The 25,499-nt window shown below is 45.6% G+C and overlaps 1 protein-coding gene across 1 annotated transcript in view; it reads right to left on the bottom strand.

The window, feature by feature from the left end:
- The window catches only part of LOC126520849 (neprilysin-1-like), a 77,443-nt gene extending 53,003 nt beyond the window's left edge, over window positions 1-24,440 (bottom strand). Inside the window, exon 1 of the mRNA XM_050169647.3 lies at window positions 23,936-24,440. Within this exon, the coding sequence (XP_050025604.2) occupies window positions 23,936-23,949 (14 nt within the window). The 5' untranslated portion in view covers window positions 23,950-24,440. The remainder of the gene's footprint in view (window positions 1-23,935) is intronic.
- Window positions 24,441-25,499: the final 1,059 nt, after the last annotated feature.

Genomic DNA, 25,499 nt, shown 5'->3' with positions numbered 1-25,499 from the left:
ATTGCCTTTGTTTTGCGTTGCCCATTTCAGAAGCTATGTATGCAACAGCTTGCACAACATCAACGATTGCACATGGCCGTTGCGAAGGAGGGTATGAAAAAGAAAAAGAAAGGAGGACGAAGGTGGCTAAAACCTGACTTCAAAGTCAAAGTCAAAGTATTTTATTGAGGCATCAAAACAGTTGCCTAGGTGGCAGACATGAAGGCAATTAATGCCTGATAGAGTTGTCAGTCCTCTTCATTCAACTTATGTTTAATTTCCTTTTCATTTCAAGAAGCTGTGATCTATTGTGTTTGTACTACCCAATTCTTGGCCAATCCATGAGAGCTAGTATATGCCACTTCCACAAAAGGGACAACGCTACACTTAAACTAATTTCATGCAGTATTTCAAATTGGCGTAGTCGACTGCATTTCACTGTGCACATTCACGTCCCTCAGATGGATGGACTACGCAGAACGCGTTTCGCAAGACATTGCAGCACTCGGGCAGTCCCCGCATCACACACAACCCGAATATCCACAAACTCAAAGCACAGGATAACGCGCGACGGCCGCGCAAGCCGCCGCCAACCAGAGCGTATAACCGCGCGGAGAACCAACTCGACCTCGCCGCTCACGGCTTTCATCACGCGATTGAGCCGAGAGGCTATATACTGTACAGTGTTTGCAAACAAGACACCTATTAGGTCACATATATGGGACCACTTCCGCGGAGCAAAAGAGCGTCAGCGGTTCCTTCCGCTTGGCGAAGCACTAATTTGCCGAGACCTCTCCCCCTTGCCTCCCTTCTGCCCCGGTCTTTCGGTCACGGTGAAACGGAAACGCGGCAAAACCACAAAATCACCCTGCCGCCGGGACGCGAACAGTAGGGCATCCGACGCGTGCATACACTGCTTGCGCCGCGGCCTCTGCCCGTTGCCATGGTCAGTCTGGCCCTGTCGGTGCCGGCCATGTGGCGCATTGGCTGCAAGCGCGGAGGAGGCCTGCAGCCCGCTGCGAAAGCGATCTTTGCGAGACGCGACCGGCTCGCCGGGGTTTCGAGGTCGTGGCGCGGGCATGCTCTTCGGAAATGTGTCGAATCGGCGGCGGCTGCCGGTGAGCTTACAAGTCTCGGCCTCTCAGCCACCCTCCTTTCTCTGTAGAGGGCACCGAGACAATGCAAACAGAAAGGAAATAATTGAACGGAGAGAAAGAGGGTTAAGGATACGTGCGATGGTTGAAGCCGAGCCAACATTATACGCGATGAAAGAACAGGAACGAGAAGCGAGATAAGGGGGGCAGTTTCGCCACTCCTTCGCTTTCGCCCCGAGGTGGTTCTCGCTAGTTCTCGCAGGGCCGCGTATTATCGCGTATATATCGCGCGTCCAGCGCGCGCGTGCGCGCTCGCGCGTGGTTTTAGCATTTGTGTTATTCGCGCCTCGTTAATGGGCGGCCGGCAAAGACCAAAGCGCATACCCCCGCACCGACTCTGCAGTGTTGACGCTTGTCTGCAGCCGAGTTGCGTGAGAGTCAGTTAAGCGGCGACCGGTATAGGTCTGGTCATCACTGTCTCGCGACCAACGTGCAAGGCGAGAAAGGAACGGTTAATGCGAGTCCCGATTGTATAATGGTCTTTAATTGGACATTTGTTCTCGGGACATTTTGACCGGACCCTTCCATTGACACGTTTCAAGCCCTCGCCTTGGTCTCTCTTTGTTGCGTTGTCCTCCTTTGCTGGGTACGGAATAACCAACCGGAACTACAGCTCAGAATAGCCTCGTCGCTTGGCGTCCCTTACTTTTGTTTTATTGTATTTCTGCTGATAACAGCTGCACCCGGTGTCCTCGGTGATTTCCAAGGACATCTGATGGCGATAAACTGCCATGATCGAGACTACCTTCCGTAAAGTAAATCTTACTTTCATCGAGCGGGGGGCTTTCACGGAACTGTTTTCGTGCGTTTCTGACAATGAGAATCATTATGAACGCTAAACACTTGTTTTCATACGAAGCGCAGCAATACTTTGTCACAAAGTCCCGTACTATGCGATGAGAACGATGGGGCGAATTATCCAGGAATATTCATTCGAGGGAGATAAACTGACGAACGGTTTCACTGATCCGACTGGCATGAACATTTAGCACTAGAAGCAGGGAAAGAAAGAAAGAAGCCGAAAGTGATGGTGTGGCAAGAATTAAGCACACGAACAACGGTTTGGCTATTGAAACAAATGGTGTAGCCTTCACCAGGACTCTTTGGTGCCATTAATATCTCCAGCCTGACCGTCAAGAGTCACTCGAGGTTTGTAAGCAGAAGGAAAGCAACAGAGCTCCTTGCTTCGGGGGCGCACATTTGTCAACGGCGTGCCAAGGCGTGGGCGCAGGCCAGCGTCGTACCCAGACAATACGCGCAATGATTAAGAAACTATGTCATGGCGCGAGCGCTGTTTAACGATAATGAATGCTTAACTTCGTCACCCATCGTCAGGCTGAAATTTTTCGGCTCGCGCATCTGCCATAAAACATTACTAAGATAACTTTCCAGACTTGCGTATTTCCCGAATCGTGTTTCTTCTTGTGCCGTCCCTGTTTAGTGCATGGTGCTGATGCCAACAACTCGAAATTGAGGACGACAAAAATGTGTGACTGGACTGTCAAAATTTTTCACCTGTGTGCTTTCACATCAAAAGCCACACGCTGACATCATTGGTGATGATAGCTACCGTACAATAGCCAGCGCAGCCCCCACAATAAGCGACAAATATGTAGAGGCGCAACGAAAAAGAAAGTAACAGCATAAAAGATGTAAAACAACTATTTTTCTCTTCACGCGGAACAAAGCGGAGGGAAAAGAGGGAGAAGGACACGGAGATTATCCAGTGTAAACAGCGGCTGTCTTCTACCCTGAGTAAAGGGTAAATGTAATAACAACAGGGGAGAAAAGAGTGTTCGAAAGCACATTACCTAATTCACTGACTGCAATATGTTAATTGTCTGCCCGCTTCTGGCATCTAGCCATCTCGCTACACTGAGACTGATTCCATGTTCACAAATCTGATATACCCGCCGTGGTTGCTCAGTGGCTATAGTGTTGGGCTGCTGAGCACGAGGTCGCGGGGTCGAATCCCGGCCACGGCTGCCGCATTTCGATGGGGGCGAAATGCGAAAACACCCATGTACTTAGATTTAGGTGCATGTTGAAGAACCCCAGGTGGTAGAAATTTCCGGAGTCCCCCACTACGGCATAGCTCATAATCAGAAACTGGTTTTAGCACGTAAAACCCCATAAATCCGAAATATTTCTTGCTTTCTTACGCAGAATAAGCGTAAAAGAAATGATACCAATGACCCATTCAACTGGTTGCTTTTGAATGCGCTCTCGCCGTGCGGTTTGCATTCGGCGAGTGGGAATCGGAGGTGCCCGCACCTTCTAGCTGGTAGTGCGAGCGAGATCCGACAGATTATACCGGTCACGTGGCTCATCCAATTGCGCTGTGATCAGCTGAACGTTCGGCTGGAGCAGGTTTCTTTTTTTCTGGCTCCAATCACGAGAAGGTTTCGCATCGCTACAAACCGAATTGGAGCGAGGTAGGAACCAGTCATATGTGTCATAAGTAATCAGCCTTCCTGTGTGCGCATTCATCAAATAGCGTGGCGCGATGCTTTTTGCAGTTTAAGAAAGAGTGACAGGTTATTTTCGGGGACAACTCAACAAACCATGACTGTTCGTCCTCCGGAATAAACGACAGCATACACGTGAAATCACAGTTTGTATCAGGAAGCCTCGTTTACTCGAGCTGCCAGCTACGAAGTAGTAGCTGCAACAATCATCACAGATTGTGATGGCCACACGAGGTGAGCGGCATTTCTCGGACTGCACCACTGCTTCGGGGTCGATATCCGCATGAAGCGCAGAACAGCAAAACGAAGACGCAGCGATGACAGCACGCTTCTGCAAAGCCGCTGCCGGGAGGGCCTACATCCGACAGATCACTCGGACCACCGTCGTCGTTCTGACGTCTTCAATACCAGAGATAGAGAGAGAGAGAGAGAGAGAGAGAGAGAGAGAGAGAGAGAGATCGAGACGACTCGATTATGAGGTTTAAGGTAAAAGCTAACGAAGGAGATGCATGCAGCGATGTGCACATTAGAGGGCGATTCAGGGCCAGAGTTCACGGACAACTTTGTACGTATAAAATTATTGACTGGAGACCTCTCGCGTGGCTCCGTGGCTATGACGCTCGGCTGCTGAGGACGAGGTAGCGAGTGCGATTCCTGGCGGTGGCGGCGGCCACATCGGCCACATTTTTGATGAAACGTGGAATCTATCTATCTATCTATCTATCTATCTATCTATCTATCTATCTATCTATCTATCTATCTATCTATCTATCTATCTATCTATCTATCTATCTATCTATCTATCTATCTATCTATCTATCTATCTATCTATCTATCTATCTATCTATCTATCTATCTATCTATCTAACTAACTAACTAACTAACTAACTAACTAACTAACTAACTAACTAACTAACTAACTAACTAACTAACTAACTAACTAACTAACTAACTAACTAACTAACTAACTAACTAACTAACTAACTAACTAACTAACTAACTAACTAATATTTTGAATGCGGTGAAAAGAGAGATAGGTACATGAGATGCGAAAGGGGAGAGAAGTTAACCGGAAGATAGACATCCAGTTTGCTACCCAGCACTGGGGAAGAGGTAAAGGAAGACAGAAAGATAAAGAAAAAATGCACACACATGGAAACAGAGGGAGATGAAATAGAAAATCAATATGCCGTGAAGAACTTCCTACACATCCCAGCAGCCTGGTCATTTAAACGCAAATTGTGCTTTTTGGGGACGTCTCCCCCGCTGTGGGCATCTAAACTATTTCCATGTGTACCCTGCGTCACAGGTTAGTTAACTCTAGTTCGGTCCTTCACATTGCTTCACCATTTTCTAGGTTCTGAGTTCGCGATCGCGTCGGTTAACTGGTCGGCTGAAGACTCGAATGCGCGGGCCTTCGCCGCCGGCAGCCATGGCATTGCGAGCGAAGAATGGAAGCGGCCGGAACTGACTCGCGCGAGAGGAGTCGCTCCGCACGCAGACAGCCGCAAGATTGCCGGTAATCCCGGTTCCGGCCGAGTGTGGAAATGCTGCGCCGAGCAATATCTCGCGGTCGGAGTGAATGCAGCGTTTCTGCTGGTTCACGATCGCTATATAGCGGCGAACCGAAATGACGGAGATGCTTTATACGTAGCTTTCCAGTGCCGCCACGGACTATAGCCGGAAGCAGCGAGATTGATTCTGCAGATTAGAATGCGCGAGTGCTGTCCCTTGGGGCAGACTCATCGGCATTCCCGCTAGGATGATAGGCGGGACTTCGGGCTGGACCCAGCTTATCAAGAAGCTGCAACCAGATTGTGTTCCCGTGGGGCCGTTTCGAATGCCAGGGTCTTCGTCGCTTGTCGTCTTCGCACCTTATTTTTCTTTTATTAAAAATCGTTTTCTATTGCTCTGCCTTCATCAGAGGGAGGGGGGGGGGGAGGAGGGGAATTCCTTGCACTTTGGCGTTTGAGCTAACTTGGAAGCAGGTTTTCAAAACTAACTCTCCGTTACTTTGCTTCATCACGGACAGCGTCGTTCTACCTGTCTACAAATATGTGTGCTGATGCTGAAACATTAATGAATCCACTATCATACACTCTAAATACAGTTGCACCTTTTGGGGTGTATATTTGCCACACAACGACAATCGTCATCTGTCTTGTCCGCATTTCCTTTCTTTAACGCGGCGAGCCCGGTACTTTCCCGTAACGAACGGCATGCGCGTTATCAGCATAACATAGCATTCCCGACAGGGAAGTAACGAGCGCAGCGTTTTCGAAAAAGGAAATGCGGGCGCGACAGATTACGATTATTGTTGTGTGGCAAATATACACTCCAAAGGGTGTAAACTTTTCTGAGAGTGTAAATATTGGATATTTGAAGCCAGCCTAGATAGACAGATAAAGAGGGAGGGGGACGTTTATGTTCCAGTGCCATGCAAATGCCTCTGCTGGGCCTAAGCGAAAGAGACTGTTGATTGACTTTGCACGAAAGCAACCATATAGCAATGGCTCTAGCGCCTAAATCTCCTTAAATGTTGCCGAGGGTTCCAAAGCTATATCGATGTACTCAGAGCTGGGCAAAGATACTTTGCACTTGTATCATGATTATATACCAGATACTTGGGCAACAAGTATTTGAGATACAGGTACAAGATACTATACCGCAAATTATGTATCCGATACGATACTTTCCTTTTGTATCTTAAGATACTCCGACGCATTCGCAAATTTCTTATTATACATCTATATAATGTTGCAGCGAACGCGTGTGCACAAAAATGTTTGCTTGGAAATTTCTTAACTCCGACTAACCTTTTTTTACTTGAATAGGATGTCTGTTAGTATCTCAAAATTTATGTCTTCTTGCGCAAAGTTTCATTATGAAACAATTTATTGGGGTTGCTTTAGCTGATTGACATGAGAGACATCACCTTGATATGCTTGGAGCGTGTTAACTATAAAAATCGAGCAGATAAATTTTCATAACGTATAAACAAGCGCTAGTCCATCCGTATATGCAGCTTTTGTAGCTTATTCATATTTCGCAGAACTCTTAGGATGTAACCTAGTCCAAAAAATTGCTTTTGGTGCTTGCGAGCAACAATCACGCACACAAAATAGCCACCTTCACGTACACAAATAGCACAATTCTCCCGGAAGTAGCGCCATCCAGGCTTTGTTCACAACAGTCAAACTTACATCCACTAGATCCTTCAAATCGCTGATGTGTGAAAGCCACTAGACGCTAGGCAACCCCTTGTTTGTATTCTTTTGACTTCGCAACAAAGCACCACGCAAGAGAAACTTCGATAACGACATTATAGCGGCATCAGAATTTTTATCGAAAGACCCCGCTCGCTCTCGCATTGGCGCACGCAGCACAGTACGGTGGCTTCGAGCAAGTGTCATAGCACCGATGCAACAAACAACAAAAAGTCAAGAAAACAAAACGCAAGCTTTGCGCTCATGTCCGTGCACTTGTTTTTCTCGAGACGGCGCGAGCGCCACCACGTGTCTTTGCTGCACCAATAGCGACGGGAAGGCCTCATCGCCTGCCCTCGCTGGAAGGCTCTGGCGGAAATATAACAAAATGTTCCTGGCTTAAGTTTTATTCAGGAGGCTTAGTGGCAGGAGTATCAGCTTGAGAAGCGAAGTTCAGCCAACGTTTATAGTTTCGCAATGTGATGTTTGAAATAGTAGTATCTTGTATCTTAAGATACACGATACATTCTTTCATGTATCGAAATACAGATACTGATACACGTCTTAGTTTTGCCAGACGCATCATCATACAGATTCGACATACCCTAAGAGTATCGAAGGTAGTATGTAAGATACATGTATCTTCGATGCTGCCCAGTACTGGATGTACTAAATCGTCTGCAGCAGTGGCGATGAAAACAGCAGATTACAAACCGCAGGAAAAGATGAACTTGCAAGTGAAGAAGATGCACTTTAGCTCGAAGTCTGAGGAAATACAAACAGCAGTGTGCTATCGGGGGAGGGATTACAGTATCCCTTCCCTTTCCGTGGGATGCAGCGAACATGAAATATGATACTTAAGCACCGAACAAAAACATCCCTTTCCTCTTGTCTCGAAAATGGAGGAATGGGAGTTCCAATAAAAATAAATTGGTGCCACGATTTGATAGTTTCCGCAATGCGTATTGTAAGTCACCTGACTTCACGATACCTTGTACAGACACGAGAAGGAAACCTGACTCGCCAGAAGCTCATGGAGCGATGTTGACATCGATATCTCCGTGAAGCCGCCAGAGAGTCGAGCTCACGTCCACGTGTCATCAACGAGCGTTTTTTTCTCTCTTTCCTTCCCCCCGGCATCAGATTTGTTACCGCGAAAAGGGGCCTTTCAGCGTTTGGGATGTGATGGTTACACCCGACAGGTGACTAACGGTACTGACGGCGCGGCGATGAAAAAGCAGTTTTTGACTTCGTTCCAATCCAATGCCCGCAAACATGTTGGTTGATAACTTGCGAAAACACGAGAACTAAATAGAACGAAAGGGAGGCGTGACTGGCGCTGCAGACATAAGCGAAGAAAAACCTGTCTTAAAGCTCGCCCGCCCTCTCCATCTCGGATCAGTTGTTTTCAACGCACCGAAATAAAAAGAAACGTAATCGAATTGCGTATTTGTGGCTTTCGAAGGAACTCTTCATTAGTGTACATGGGTTTCCAGTCGAAAGCTGTAGTTTTCAATGCTGTTGCATTAATTCGACTCTAACCTCGGTTACGCCTCCGCATTTGCCACCCGAATATGAAAAGAATCCCGTTGAAAGTGATACCACGGCGCTAAACAAAAATTTTCTTGCACGATGCGTTTCGGTGCGAATGCAACCTTTCGGTATAAATAACTAACCTGTCATGTTTAGGAATGAATGCCGCGTTCTTGACGTGGACCGCGCAATCATGTCCGTGGCATGCTGCCGAAAAGGTACAAAGATAAAGTGATCGCTTTGTGTGCTTCCGCTCGACATTACCTGGAACACGACAGGGGCATGGTTGGAGACGCGTTACTGCTTGCAGCCGCGCACTTAGCTGCATAGTTGCAATGCCTAAAGAAGTAGGAGTCTGCCAAGAAACTCTCTTATAGCGGAATCCAGGAGCCTTTGTCGTACAAAGGCTCTAGGTTGGAAGTGGGCTCCAGGTTGGGAATGACAGAAATGCCCTAGTAATCGTCGTGGTTGGCAACTACGGTCGTGCTTACTTCTGTCTTTCAGTCTTCCCTGTACGTCATGTTAAAGAATGAAAAAGAAATGCAGTGCGGTTCTCTTATCTTAATTTTTTTTAGTCATTCTACCTTGTACGGTTGTTGTAATACTACTTCGTGCTTGTCGTGTATGCACAAGCGAATTCTACACTTGATTGTTGTAATAAGTCCGGGTCCTTGCTTTCTATAACCACAGAACCACTTCCTCAATGTATTTTATCCTTATGAAGAGATAAATATAATCGTAGCACTCGTCTAACATGTGCATAGTGAGCTGCAGCATATCCAACTTGTTATTTCCTTATAAGGAGAGAGAGAGAAACCGAGAGAACAAAAGGAAAGGCAGGGAAGTTAATCAGAAAAAAGTCTTCTTTGATATTGCTACCCTGTACGGGGGGGAAAATGGATTTAAAGAGATAGGAAGGGCGAAAGACGAGCATAGAAACCGGAATCGCTGTATGAAATTGTAGCGGCAGACGTGACACTATCACAGCCTATCTCGCAGGCTCGTATAGCTACAAGCTACGCAAGCTACAAGCTCCTATTCCACTGAAACAATTGCATTTTTAAAAGCTCCCTGATTCATTCGGACAATGCCTCACCTTATCCCACTGCATATATATAATGACTGTTTATCACTGCTTCGTGCTTTAACAAACCGAACTACGCTAAATGCACATACCCGTGAAATTAAGCAGTTCCTATTCCACGTCGTTTCTAGTACACGCATACAATTGTTCCACGCACCAGCCTATATCAGGGCGCATTTGGCAACGAAGTCGCTGATACCGCCACATCAGCTACTGCCATCAACAGGCACATATCGTGCACTTATTTGTAGCATTATTCACATCCATTCGTGCAAACGCCGCTGGTTCCGCCGCCGTTGCTGTGTGTATTCCCGCTGGAGGGCGCATACGCGGTGCGTCCAGAGACGCCCAGAGCGCTTGGTTGCAACTGCGGCCGCTTGAACGGCCTCGAACAAGACGTATTTTGGGGTAGCGGCCGTACAATAACAATGAAGCGAAGTCGACGCACATGCACCCGTGTGGACGCACCGTATCCTTTCACTGTTTACAAACATAGGCCCGGGACGGCTTCCGGTTTTGGCCACTGCCACAGTCCGCTGAACAAAGAGCAAGAAAGACAACGGCATGGCAAGGGCGTTAAAACAGAAGCCCGCAAATTTTCAAGACTTTCTCCCGTAGATAACGACGATGTTAAAGTCAACATTACCATAACATATGCGAAAAATTTCAGGCATTCATCTTGAGACATTACGCGCATTTAAAATAATTAAGGTAATGACAATGCTTAAATCATTACTTACAAACGTTACCCGCCGTAGTTGCTTAGCGCCTATGGTGTTGCGCTACTAAGCACGAGGGCGCGGGATCGAATCCCGGCCACGGCGGTCGCATTTCGATGGGGGCGAGAACACCCGTGTACTTAAATTTAGGTGCACGTTAAAGAACCCCAGGTGGTCAAAATTGCCGGAGTCCCCCACTACGGCGTGCCTCATAATCAGAAAGTGGTTTTCACACGTAAAACACCATATTTTTTTTTTTTTACTTACAAACGTTATGGCACGTATTTACATTGAAGTGTTGGAGGGACTCCTCGTAAAAGTCTAGTTATGTGTTGTTCCTGTGCTTCAAAATGCACCCCCCCCATCCCCTCTTGTTATGTAGAAGCATGGCGCAAAATGAAACTGCCGTCGCACTTCTATCTTCCGAAGAACTAATTCTGATAGGCGCTGTGAGTAGCTCCCGGTTAGACGCATCGTCACTGATGTAGCAGGGGCGAGACAGACCGCTTTCTTGCGAGATGTTGCGAAGCTTCATTTCACGCCACTCTCCTATACGTCACAGAGAGGGTTGCACCGTTATTCGCGCTTCGCGGTGCCGCTTGCGTAATCAGGTGAATTCAGCGAATAATTTGACGCCAGTTGTTTCGGTGCGCATTGACATCTTGAAATGTAGAAACGCGTGAGTGGACTTTTACCGTGATTCCCTCCAACTTCGCAATAAAGACATGTGTGGTAAAGTTTGTAATAAAGAAGTTAATTGTAATTAGTTTCACTAGTGAACACACAGCTTTCATTTCTCGTACAGATGATCAGACACGCATGCACGTACGCTCTCTCTCTCTCTCTCTCTCTCTCTCTCTCTCTCTCACACACACACACACACACACACACACACACACACACACACACACACACACACACACACACACACACACACACACACACACACACACACACACACACACACACACACACACACACACACACACACACACACACACACACACACATGCACACGCACACGCACACGCTGTAGTATAGCGCGTTAAAACTCGTCGGCTTTTTGTAAAAACCTTGCGTGCGGTTTGGATACGCTACAGGATCGCCTTTGTACGGTAACCGCGTGCCGTAACAGATGTGGCGGCGATAAGCGGCCTGAGCGTCTCCGCGCGTCCTTCGGGAAATCGACTCCTCCGGCGCTCCCACTATCGCGAATGCGCGGAGAGAAAGGCGGTCAGATGGAGCGACGCGTCGAACGAAATGGAATCTGCCGGCGAAGATTGCCTTTTCTTCGAACCCTTGACGGTCCAGTCGCGCCTCGCCTGTCGGCGCTGGCCTTCAGATACGCGCGCCGACGGTTGCAGCAGGCTCCGCTATCAACCGCCGAAGTTTGCGTAGCGCGGGTAGCGCGAACTATATCCGCGCACGTAGTGTTTCCTAGAAAATTGTACTGTATTCACCCTAAGCATTATTATGTCCTTAAGAGGAAGCTCGTGCCCAACTCCGATGCCGCCTATTCGAAGACATGTAAAACGCAGAAACGTTTTTCTGAGATAACCCTTGGACAGATTTTAATGAAATTTATTGCATTTGAGAGAGAAAGTCAAATTCTAGTGACTGTTTGAAGCGGACTTTCTATTTAAGTCCTGAATTTTCTTGCAAGAATTTTCAGAAACTTAAAGGTTTGAAAAAATAGAAGCACGAATTTTACAAATTCATAGCTCTGCATCAAAAACAGATATCGCGGTTCCGTAAACGGCATCCATTAGACTATTGAAAGCGGACCAATTCGGCATGTCATTTTATATTTTACATGAATTTGTTACGTTATCTACAAGGGTTCTGCAAAATATGCATTTCCATCTTACTAAATTCTTTTAGATTCATGAATAACATATCAATTTTGTCCACCTTAGATGTACTATTAGATACAATTTACAGAATTGTATTATCATTTTTCGTTGCTGAGCTACAGAGTCGTATACTTGATAGTTTCGTTTTTGAAAATTTTCGATTTTTGCCATTTTCTTATAAAAAGAAAATGAGAACCTAAATCGAGAATTCGAAACCAACAGTCACTAGATGTTAAGTTTGTCTTTTAAATCCAACAAACCTGGTCAAATTTGGTGCAGCGGTTACCGAGAAAAACGAATTCTTCTTTTACATATATTTAAATAGAAGCACTCGAGCTAAAAGCTTCCTCTTAAGAGGAAGCTTTTAGCTCGTGCCCAACTTCGATGCCGCCTATTCAAAGACATGTAAAACGTGGCAATGGTTTTCTGAGGTAATCACTTGGCCGATTTTAATGAAGTTTGTCGCATTTGAGAGAAAAAAGTTAATTCTAGCGACTGCTCAAAGCGGAATTTTGATTTGAGGACTGAACTTTCTAAAATAAATTTTCAAAAATTTGTATTTGAGAAAAATTCACGAAGCTAACGAATTCGTAGCTCTGCAGCAAGAACAGATATCGCAGTTTTATAAACCGCATCCGTTAGGACATTGAAAGCGGAAAAATTTTATATATCATTTTGTATCTTACGTCAATTCGTTCCATTGTTTACAAGAGTTCTGTTTACATATTAGTGGCATATTTGAGAGCCATGTATAATACATCAAATTTGTCCACTTTAGATGTATTATTAGATGCAATTGACAGAACTGTGATACAATTTTCGTTGCTGAGTTACAGAGTTGTAAGCTTGATAGTTTCGTTTTCTGAAAATTTGTGATTTTCAACCATATTTATTAAACATTTATGGCATAAATAAGAAATTCGCTACCTACAGTCACGAGCGTTTAACTTTTTCTTTTAAATGCAACAAGCATCATCAAGTTCGGTGCAGTACGCAGCGTTTGCCGAGAAATATAATTTCTCCTTTTCCATGGATTTAGCTAGGAGCTTTCGAACTAAAGCTTCCTCTTAAGGGTGTTGGCTTGTCCCATGGCTATCACCTTCAGATTTAGGGCTATAAGAGAATTAATTGCGCAAGACAGTGAACTCCAACTAAACGTGAGAAAAGAAAGGCGTAGCTGAAAACTGTGTGTCAATTCCATTGGAGCGCGCAGAAAAATTTTACACGCGAATTTGACAGCGATAGCGATGAAAATTTATTTAATACACGTTTCGTGTCGTCTATCGCAGTGTCGCCATTTTTAGCCTGCTAAAAAATATCGACAATCAAGAAAACTTCATTTGTCCTCACCGACGATTCTATCTTACTCCCTACACAGGAAGGTGTTAGCCATTACAGAACCAAGCACCTTTTATACACCAATAAACTTATTTAAATGTCTAGTGTATATATATAGGAAGAAGCTCTGAAGTAATGCTAGGGGCGGGGCTAATATGGAGGTTTAGCCAACGCAGGAATGATGGCTATTGTACATGGATTTGACTAAAATCCGTTCGTCCGGCTTCAAACGGCATTGTGGCACTGCGAATTTATCATTTCGCGACAAAAGATTGCGTTACAAATGCAATATTTCGCAATGATCACGCGCGTGCGCGAAGACATATGCCCTTGCTGCGCTTAGAAAACTGTGATTGCTTGGAAATTTATAAATATAAAGCGTAATAAATAACATTGGGAGGAGGTATGAAACTATCACGCACTGACATCAGACAAACACATCATTCTCATGATAGTTGAACGATTGCAGCCCCGGAGTTGTCTCTTGCAATTCTTGTAGGGCACTCTATGGCCGCAAGTTTCTGCGTATAGTGTAGGCGCGGTGCCCTGTATCAAGGAAAACCGGATTGTTCACAGCTAAAGCGTAACTTAAGGGGTCGAATAAGTTAATCTTAACTTTGTGCTGTTCTGGAAAACCGAAAAGGACGGTCTCACCAAGAGCCTCGAGGGAGCCTACATGCCTTACTTCTTGCATCGCATAAAAAAAATGACATCATGCGGCTGCCCGTAATGCAGCGCAATGGAATCCTCTGGTAATCACTGTCTTTTCGAGTGTCGACAACGTGACCAGCAGCGAGAGATCTCTCGCCGTCGTCTGGACTCTCTCAGCGCAGACAGTGCTTGGACCCTGGTCGTGCTACGAGTGACAGAGATTCGCTCTCGAGACTAACATGTTTTCTCGTAGACAAGTCTATCGATAAACTCCTCGCGAACGGCAGCTAATGTGCACTTTTGATTTCGTCCATGTTGGCATCAGCTGTGTATGCTTGTGGTACATTTTTTTTTAATTGAAATGAAAATAAAAGAAAGAGACGTAGTCGCCTTATAATGGTGACGGCTACTCCTTTTCTCATATCAGAAGCTTGTGCTATTCTAAGATATGCCTCAGAGAGACAAGAACTTGCCAAAGCTTTCCGAAAACTGGACAATCGGCCGCTTTATGTGCAGGTGCTGCTAGAACACCGCCCTCATCGCCCGTCGGCCCATAAAGCGGTGAAGGCGCTTTTGTGTTTCTTAAGGACGACGGGTTTGTGCGACCACCTGTGACTATTAACGCGATTTCTGTAAGACCACACGCGTCAGCGAACTTGCCGCAATTTCCTTCTTTCCTTCCCTCCTCTCTCTCCCTGTGATCTTTGTTTTCCCCTTTCCCATTCCCCCGGTGTAGGGTAGCCAACCGGACGTTATTCTCGTTAACCTCCCTGCCTTCTACTTTTCTGTTTCCTCCTCCCTTGTGCTATTCTTGTAGTCTCACAACCTCTTACTCCCCCCCCCCCCCCCCCCATGAACTAAGGACTCGGCTTGCTAGTGCTTTGCCGCTTCGCTATAGACTTGACAGTGCTTTGTATGTTCATTATTATTTGTCGTCGTCATACTTGCTGTTGTTTTCCATTCCTATGAGATTGCGATCACCGGTCATATTTGCTGCCAAGTTTTCCCGTTTTTCACAATTAATACTAGAAGAACGGAAGCTTGGCGAGCCAGAAAAGACGGAAAGAGAGGTGGAGACACCACCTGTAAGTTCACGCTCTGGTTCCCAGCGACTTCATAAATTGTGACCACCTCGGTTCGAAATGAGGTAATACTTTGTTCCTAAGGGAACCAATAATTTAGCCTCGTAAATCTTCGACGCCTTCTTTTCTTATTTTCCCCCCCTACACAGAGCTCAATAAGCACGTGAAACTATGTTGAAATAATACCAATAACTAGCTTGAATCAAGCTAGCTGGTTACTCACAGCGAAAGCATTTCACGACGTTTAATTAAATGACGGGGATGAGGCCTTTCTTTTATTTGTCTCGTCCCCGTCTTTTTATTGTCGTTGCGTGCTTTCGTTATTTCGAAGTCCGTGACGTCGTGCGTGTCGCAGCTGCGTTCTGGGGCGTGAAATTCAAGAAGAGTAAATTAACATAGGAGGTATTTTTCTGCTATAGAAAGTGGAAGTAAGTGCTACAGTATGTTTATGCCGAACGAATGAAAAGGGCATCTAGAAAGAATACCTCGTCAGTCTAAGATAATTAGTGGCATTTTTAATTGCCGCGTTAAATGTGTTGATATTAATCGCTCATATCACCACCATCATCGTGGGTTGTTGCATGATGCATGTCAGCTCACACACGACAAGCAAAGGGCCATCGCCTGGCGTAGGCGTGGCACTGGACGATTTTTTTTTTTATTTGCATGCACGTTTTCTATAAACAAGACATGCCCTTGGAACAACTTTTGCCGCTTGACGTGGCCAGTTACGATTCAGAACAAACGCATGTCAGCATGTCAGTGCTAGAAGCTACCTTCGTCGACTGTGACAAGTTATTCTACATTTCGAATTGATTTCTGGTAGTACAGAACGATTGAAGTTCTTGCCCTCTGTCCTAGGTATCGCAGTCCGTGGAAACGACCGACTCGAAGAGGGAACCATCACACCTACGATTTAAATGAACCGACTCGCCATAGTGACATTGATTCCGAGAGTGGTATTTATTTATTTATTTATTTATTTATTTATTTATTTATTTATTTATTTTTAATCACAGGGCCTTTCGGCATTGAAGAGGGAAGTAGCATTACATTACAGACAAAAAGGTGGTGGAATACGACATAAGACACATTATTGCCTAAATATACAATGTCAGCTGAGGGTTTTTAAAGTGTAGCATTCCAGCATAGGATATAGTAACAGTAGCCTAAAACACTCAACATTAGTTTTGCAGATGCTTGCTATCATAGTATATTAGGCAATGCTTTTATAAAACACACACACGCACAAGGCAATCGTTCTCGCGCATTCTGCCCCTGAAGATACAAAAACCAACATGCCCAAATTTCCATGCTGGAGTCGCCACAAGTGCATATCCTGCAACTAGCTGTCTGTGCGCAAAGGAAGGTTCCTTCGCACTCTTGAATTTTTACTCTATCTATAGGCTGCCGTCACTATAATTTCCTAAGGCTCATTTTGCCCAGTTCTTTTTACTTTGTTAGTATGTGCGCTGGAGGGGAATTGGCCTTTTTTTCAACAGTTACATGGTTCCTGAAGTGCGAGACGGGCCGGGAGTTCGTTTGTTCGTTGGGCAAGTTGCTATTCATTTACTGAGTTACTAGTGAGTTAGCTAGCTAGTTATACAGGTAGCCAATTATCTAACTCACAGTTGCCTATATGGCTACCCAACTGTAAAAAAATAAATAAAAAAAGAACGTAGGGGACGAGAGAGGGGGGGTGAGGGCGGGGGGGGGGGGGGGGGGCTCGCACGCAAATAATACAACATACCAGCAAGAAATGAAGAGCCAAACAAAAGAAAACAAGACAAGAATCCAAAACGAAATATCGACTGCAAACATCGTCCATCTCTTCAGTTGAGCAATAGGGCACCATACCCTTTTGCACAATTTGACGTATGAGGCAACGAATGGATCGCATGTGGCTGTTGATCCTATTACGTGAAGGTACCGCTGAACGCTGAACAAAATGGCGCCCGTCCAAAATAAACTCAAGTGGGCTAACTAAACTCGAGCTATTCGCTTGGACGAAGTCCTTACTGCAAGAGATCGCTGTTTGAGATCTGTCTGTGTTGAGGGTCATTGCAGCGTTGTCGTTATTGATAATAAGATAAAACAAGCAAAATCAAGTAGGTGTCGGCAATCTGACTATCGTGTGTCCACGCCTCCTTGAAACCACCGAAAAGAATATCGAGCGCTTTCAAACGCACAGGGAGCACTACTATGAATACCAAATCATTAAAATAAAAACTTGGTGGACTATCGCACTAGAATCAACAATATTTTCTGCTCACGTTAAAATGAGAGTGCCTGTTATGACAGAATGACGTAGCGTAGCAAACGACGCTAGCTACAAATAGTTGGTGGTACTTATCTAAATCCGAAATTTGCACAGATGAGTGTTACTGCTTTTTTGCAGTAACGCTTACCTGCAGTCATGACGAAACACTGTGTTCTGTCATATACTAGCCAAGATCTGTGAGAAAGCTGTCTAACTATACAGCGCCGAAACTATATACGTATGTATGCAAACATACCTTTATAGTGTTTTGCTTTGTAAATGTGCTACGAATGTGCTCTAGTTAATAAAGGAAAAATCAGACATCCACCCGTTCGTAGCAATTGCTACAAAGGAAACCCATACGGGTTCCTCAAAAGAAACGCCTCGCAGTTGAAGAAAAATTCGTCCTGGTCCGGGACTCGAACCCGGGACCACCGCCTTTCCGGGGCAGCCGCTCTACCATCTAGTTATTACCATCTAGTTTGCGCGCAGACTAGATGTGCTCTAGTCTGCGTTATCGTTAACTGTTCTTGAACCATATATTAATAGCACCGCGCGTGATAATTTTTCAGCAGGAATGCGACTGAGAGAGTGCTTGCGATAAGTAAGGCGTGGCCTGCTATAGCACAAGCTTTCCGAAGCTCCGCTGCGCTTGTCATTGTCATTATAATAACAGATGATGTTAAAGCTGTGGTGTGATCCGTCGAACTCAGGAATACTCCGGGCGGTAAACAAGAAATTCTGGAGGGACGAGATGCGCTATTTCATATACGGGCTATAACCATATTACAAAATGTGAGTTCATTAGGTCTATTTCGCAGTGCTGACCTTGGTATTTGGCCATGTATAAGCCTCTCGGGAAGCGCCAGGATATTTGGAGGATCCTAGCTCGTGCGCTTTATTGAACTTTTTGGCTTCTGAATATTTCGGTGGGCAGAAGCGCCAGCACGATGTTGACCTAGCTCTGATCAGAGACAAAAATTTGTGACAGTACTGCTGCTGCTTGGCGCCTCACTTTGTCTTTCGTGTTTTTGAGCGGTTAAAGTGGTTCCTGCTTTGTGTACACAAGTTTCGCAAACTTGATTTACTTGCACCTAAGTTTTCCCGACGCCGTGAGACAACTTCTGCAGGAAGGGTTACTGTTTACCTAAGTAATAAGTAGGAATATTTGTTCTTCCCTCCTCTGCCCGATAACGGAAGCTATGAGAACGTGCGAAAGAACTTGAACACTGTCGTTCTATTACTTTCTTCGACACTTATTCAAACACGTGTATGTATTCAGACATGTACTTACTATGCTTGTCACTACACAAAGCCTATGATTCCAGAGAGATGTGTTCTTGTATGTCACTCCTTCATTGTACGATTGTTCTTGTATTGCGATGTACGGTGCATTGTATGCTCTTCGCTCTTTTCTACCTGTTATTTTCTCGCACAGGCAACATCGAGTTTGTGTTCTGGCTTGCGAACTTGTGGCTTGTGTGACACGACGTGATAACTACTTGCGGGAAATCGCCCTCGAGTGCTTGTTTGTATCGCTGTTAATTTCTTCATCTCAGGGTGTTTCTATATTTATTGCCCGGTGGAGCACAGAAGTAGATGGCGCCTCGTAGTGCCGATAATTCTGCTTACATAGATATAGTTTTCTGAAATTGAACACTTATGAAAGAGTTGCAGCGGTCCGATTTACTGACGTATAATGGCAGGGTGTCATTGAATATCATCTTTGATGATTAACTTTAAATTTTGTCATAGTAAATAATGAAACCTTCGAGTTGTTGCACGTGCAGCCGTTCATGGGAGAACACAGAACATGGCCCGGTAAGCTGTCCTAAATTTGAACAGCTAGGATGTGCTTCGAGGACGACGATCGAAAGCGTTGACGATCGTTGTTTAGGCATAAAAAGGTTGCTTTAGCCACGGGGTAACGTGTTACTACAGCGATTAGCTCTAAAAACTTTAATAAATTTTGTAACTAAGTGATACTTTATCACTTTATCACTTTAATAACGCTTACTGTTATCGTGTCCCTTTTTACTGAAACTGATATTTATTTATTTATTTATTTATTTATTTATTTATTTATTTATTTATTTATTTATTTATTTATTTATTTATTTAAATATACCTTACAGGCCCCAAGAGGCATTGTGTAAGGGTGGAGAGTACCCTCAAAGGTTATACAATGATTAGTACACACAAGGGCATTTAGTATGTCCTTGTGTGTTTATTTATTTGTTTTGTAATGTTAGATTGACAAGATATTTGCTTGCGCTTAAATGAAGAAAGCGCAGAATGTGTCGTTTTGTTGGTGTTTCTTTTTCTAGATTGACTGTTTACCTGTTTAAACCTGCTTACGCATTGTACATTGTAGCCGGAACGTTCTTCATATCGCCTCAAGTTATCAAACTTTGATAATTGAAGAATGTATTGTTTGCAGAGAATCCGGGGACACAATGGTTGGCAACATTTCCAATTTCTTCCTACTAAATTGCTCACTCACGCCTCTGAGCCTCTCTAAACAGGACTCGTGGACTATAAGCGACTCTTGTTCTATTGGAACTTGCGCACGACTCGCATATCTGGTGCAGCGTACGGGCATAATAATCCAGTTCTTAATACGGCGTATAGTCGTGATCGACAAGCATATTTAGTCCCGTCCGGCGACCATGAAGAAAGGGCAGAAGCACATACTGAACCGCATGCGCACGATCTGATCGTTGCACTACTTGAATTACAAGGCAGTGGTGCCAAGGCATTTGCCGTCCAAACTTCCGGTTTCGGTGCTGCCTTCAAGGTAAGAAACATGTACAGCCGATTAGCAGGCCGGTAGAGCTTGCCGTATGACAGGTAGGGTAATTCATGCGCCTACGAACGTACGTGTTTGATTTGTGAATCGGAATGTGTGATCGGCCCCCAAAACTTGTTGGCTGGGCTGTATAAACCACCCCGCGATGAACAACTCGGATTTAATAATCCAACGATTTGATCCTGCTTACACTTTGCGTTGGGAATGTTGGTTTGGCAGGATGCTATAGTAGCGCTGGGGTACATGGTCTCTTTTCACTGCCCACCAGTGGTAGTACCACACCACGGTTCTGCCTAACCGAAACCACACAACATGCGCCCGGGACCGTGGCCGTAAATTGAGCGCCTGCCGTCAGGGCGTCGCGTTCACCGAGAGACTGCTTTTGTCAGGAATCTTTGCATACAGGCTGTCACTAACGCGCGCAAGTAATATTATGGCTGTCGAGAAATCTTGTTTGCACTTCTGTACCTTGGCTTTTATTCGTCAGTATGCCCCACGGAATCGAGCGTATCTGAGGCCTCCGTGCACACTCTTTCGTTTTGTTTTCTTTCGTAGAATGCACGCTGTGCCAGCAGCGTAGGGGCTTCACCGTATGGCTGCTTCCATCGCTTCCGTTGGCTTTACCATGCAGCAGCAGCAGCTAAAGCTCAGAAACAAAACCAACGAAAGGAATGGGGGGAAAACGAGAGGCGTGTTGACAACGTCCACATAATATCTTTCCTTGATTAATAATCGCCTCTTTACTGATGCCTCAAACTAAAGTAGAAAGGTGCAAGCGACGCAAGACCATCGGCCACACATCGCACACGCATCGTGCGGTGTGCATCGAGTTTTTCTTAAGTGACGGCCCCTGTGTTGTCCTCACTGCTTCGAGTGGTTGATTCCCGCAGTCCCCGCAAACGAGTTCGAACGTGTGTGGACTCTTCGAAGTTATCTGGGCATATATTTCTTTTCTCTCTCTCTCTCTCTCTTAGCGGCCTACATGTTTATCTTTCGCAGGAGTTATGACATACCATTTTTCATTTCCTTCGTGGGCCTCCGTTATCAACCCGGCCGCTCCCGAATGCCTCTTGACGTGTTGACGCTCCAGCCAAAGCGTGTGCGTAACGTTGCCACGGAATCACTTTAGTTCGACAAACTTGTTCCGCAAGGGCAAACGCAATTGTTCAAAATTTTCAGCAATATATACGTCCGAAAGAAAAAACACATATCGAATAATACGTATCCCGTCGAACAACATTACTTGCAACACGCTGTTACTTCCAGCGCACTACGCAAACACGGTATATAACGTGCCGAATTCAATGTCCCTGGTGTGTCGACGCTACACAATTTGTCGCTCCCGACGAATATAGCGGAAGACGTGCCGTACGAGTTTATATTTAACACGCCCATTACTTGTCTCTTAATTACTCACGAAAGTGACGACGTTCTTCCTACTATCAAACTGTTTTGATTCAGAAACAGGCCATATGTGTACTACTCAAACACGGTATAGCACCGAACAGAGTATTGCTTTGCGGGTACGAGGCACAATATATTGTGGGCGTGCAATAACGGGAACTGTACCCCTCCAATTCATGAAGGTATATTAAAAAGAAGCTGCCCATTATTTGCTTTCAATTAATGAACAATGAAAGTGACAGAAAAAAAAGAAGACAATGACTTTGCACTCTGGAATTGTAATCCCGTTCAGTATGTCTGAAAACGCAGGCGAATATAGATCTCGTGTTTGCTCGGTGCTAGCGATGTGGATAGGTAAACGCAGAACGAGTTCTGAGACCAAGCGAAACCTAGCACGTCACAACTGAAGCACTGCAAGATTTTTTCTGCAGTCCCTTGTTATGCCAACATGATAGGAACATGTTTTGTCAACACGGTTCGGATAACTACACGCCTACTTACACGGGACTTGTTCTTTTTCTACGGAACAGGGGAACTTAAGGAAGCAATTGAGACTTAGTGTGACTGGTATGCAAACGGGTAAACAAAGCCTTTAGCAATTTAAAAGGAGTACTAACGATGGCAGTTAGATTGTGTTTCGCTCTTACGGTCTCGGGTCTCCTCTGCAGATACCGTCTATAGCCTGTGTTAAAAAGAAGATGACAGGGGACATTGATGAGTATCGAAAACTGAAATTGCAAGTACTGAAAAAAAAAGGACCAATTCTTTTCTGAACATTTAAATTTTTGCATTACCTCCACCATGACAAATGTTGTACGCACGAAACAGCCTCCTAGGGGAAAATGACCGCTCCACTCTGTGGCACATTGCGATTTCAGTTTCGCGCGCTCTGGTGATTTTTTTCCTAATTAACAAAGTGTTTTCATTTGTGTTGCTTAACACATATACCGTGGGCGCACAGATTCCGCACCGATCACGAGATAAAACGTTCTGCGCAATGTTACTACCTAATCTTTCTAAAAGTGCTGAACCACTGTTTATTCGTTGTCTGCGAGTTTCGTAATGTTCGCAATACATTCAAAATGAAAGCTCCTGCCCGTAAGTGTTTTTGTGGTTATTCGGTAATATAAGAAACTGATCATACGGTAAGTGTTATGAAATAGCGTGCCGGCAATAAACGCGATCCAAGACACACCACCATAAGCCACATCTATTCCATTAGTGTGCAAATGACCTCTTTTATCGCTCTGCGCACATTCTTTGTCAGTGTATACAGTTTAGTTCAAGTTCAACATCGACTTCATTACAGATATTTGCAATTGTGCTCAGAGAAACCACGGTACACGAAGAGGAGATAAAGTACACAGGCGCCGGAGAAACTTTTAAAAAAACACTAAAATAAAGGAAGGCTTTTTCGGTTGTACTAACGTCCTACTAACGATCTACTAACGCTCACAGTTGAAAAAAGTGAGCTTGCATGTAAATTCTATTCTAGTTGGGTGGTGTCAATATGTATATATCGGCATGTGGTTGCTCATCTTGTATACCCATTAGGTCTGGTTTTGTGGGTTTTGATATACTTTTCCGTCTTAACGCTTGATATCGATTATCATGTAACTCTGACAGAGTGATTACGCCGTTTCTTTTAACTGCCTAGTTCCTTTCTCCGCGCTACTTTTCAGCTCAAATAACTATGGAAATGGTGACCATTCAAAGGCAGATGAAGTGTCATAGGCGAGCGTTAGCGCTTTTCACGCCATTTGTGACGTCATATTGTGCTATTCGCGTCTACGCCATATATCTCACGTTCGCACTCCTTTGATTGACTTGTGCAAAATGTATTAACTTGACGAATTTCCGCCTTTTCTTTATTTGCATGGATATCACAATACATTCGCTTATGAGTTTCTATTATAGGCATCGTCGTTGTTCCGAACTTGGGCTGTGCAATCCCAATTCTACTAAATTGATCCTAAAGTTAATACGAATTTCTGCGTGCAATAAATGTGGAGCTCGTATATTCCACCGTTCCATACGTATTGCTTACTAATTATAAAATTATCTATACTTCGTTGATCGTAACTAGCCTGAGGCTAGAAATACAGATGCTGCCTTGTTGCAAAGATAACGTAGCATAATGTGAAACGATACGAATAAATTGAAAATGCGAGACGATAAGATTAACTTAAATTGAATCGCCACCTCGCGCCTGATAAAACACAATATCCACGCGCACCAATACGTTCCGCCAACATTTTCGCCAAATTACCTTTCGGAAACGCTGGCATAACAATTTGAAAAAAAAAAAAGAAGAAGAAATAGACACTCACAACGCGCGTAAAACGTGACCGAAGGAAAAGAGAAAGCACATGTTTCGTTGTGAGGAGAAGCCCACCTTCCGGGATGCATGCCTCCGTGGCGCGTTCCTTGTAGCCCCGCGTCCGTCCAAGGGAGAGCGGCGTCACGGGAAGCTCAAGAGCCGCGCGGAGGCGCGTCAGAAGCAGCGACTACGACGGGAAGGAACGGCGCTCATCCGGTATCGGCCGTCGCCGTGCATTCTCTGGCGAGGCGCACCACGCCGTCTCGCCGCCGCGTCGCACACACCGCGCCCGCGAACGCGATCGGAGTCGTCAGAGAGCGGTGCTAGCGAAAGGCGCGCGCGCGCACGCGCACTTTCCTCTCTTCCTCCCCCGCCGCCGCCGACTTTCTCCTTCCAACCTTCGTCATCACCAGCCGCTCCTCGCTTTCACTTTCCTCCGCTTCCGAAGCGCGTTGGTTCCCGCCGAGGCGAGAGTTGGAGAAGCGGAAGCCACCTCCTCCCTCCCCCCTCCCCCATCCCCGGGTGAAGTTCGACTACCCTCACCCCCTCCCCCCCTATTCCGAGGCTATCTCCGCTTCAATCCCGGCTATCTCCTTCCCCTCGCAACGCCCGCGACTCCTCCGCGCTCTCCCTTTAAGTTTCAACTTTCGGAAGCATGTCGTCCCGACTGAGACTTTCTGGTCGTCGGCACAATCGAGCAGAGAGCGGTCGACGACAGCGGCAGCTCACCTGGTTTGGCGAGAATTGCGCGGCGGCCCCGCTTCGAGGCAGGTGCATCTGATAGCCGCCGTGTCACGTTCGCGGTCAGCAGTGGCGCGTCGACGCTAAATCTGTACGCGTAATCCGATAGCGCCCCCTTTGAGAGTGGAGCGCGCCCGTAAACCTCGCACTGGGGACGCTTGCACGCGCAGCTCGCCGGAGCGGACGCGGCTGCATGCACGGCAAACGTACGCGGCTCTATTCAAAGAGGTTCGCGATGCGCGGTGGATTTGCATGCGCCCGCGCGGCCTCGAATGCCACTGACTGCGTTGAAAGGCGAGCGGAATTGGCTGTCTATCTAAAGCGTAGGTTTGGAGTTCTGGGGCGCTTCCATGATGCGGACGACGCTGCATCTGACGTTTCACTAACTGTCGCCGTAAACCCACCTGCCAAAGAGGTACGGAACATTTCTCGCAACAGTTCGCACGTGTTTGTTTCCGGTATCAGAGCAACTTAATCGACGGGAACGATACTACCGACAGGGTTAAACAGATCATCCTTGGCTGTATTGAATATGAATACTCATCTACGGAGCGTGAGAGAGAAACTTCATTGGAAGACGTATATTTTTGACGGCGTGTGTACGACGGATGATCTGTGTAGCGAGTAATCTTCGAAGCGAGGTTGCAGGCTAATCTCTGTAGTTTCCTTATCACATATTCATCGTTTCTCGTTGACATCGCAGTCCTTTTGCTCTGTTCCTCTATCCCTCGCTCCTTGACTCACACATTGAATCACTCATTGACTTACTCCCTCACTCAGTGACATGAAGTAGTAGTTCGCCTCTGAAAGGAAACTTTAGTTGAAGAGCACCGAGGTACTGTAATGTGTCAACATTTGGATTTAGAAACAATATAGATGGAATTTAAGGCAGATCAAA

Source organism: Dermacentor andersoni, chromosome 3 (genome assembly GCF_023375885.2).
Source record: "Dermacentor andersoni chromosome 3, qqDerAnde1_hic_scaffold, whole genome shotgun sequence".
Lineage (NCBI taxonomy): Eukaryota > Metazoa > Arthropoda > Arachnida > Ixodida > Ixodidae > Dermacentor > Dermacentor andersoni.
This window is presented reverse-complemented; position numbering and strand designations above follow the sequence as displayed.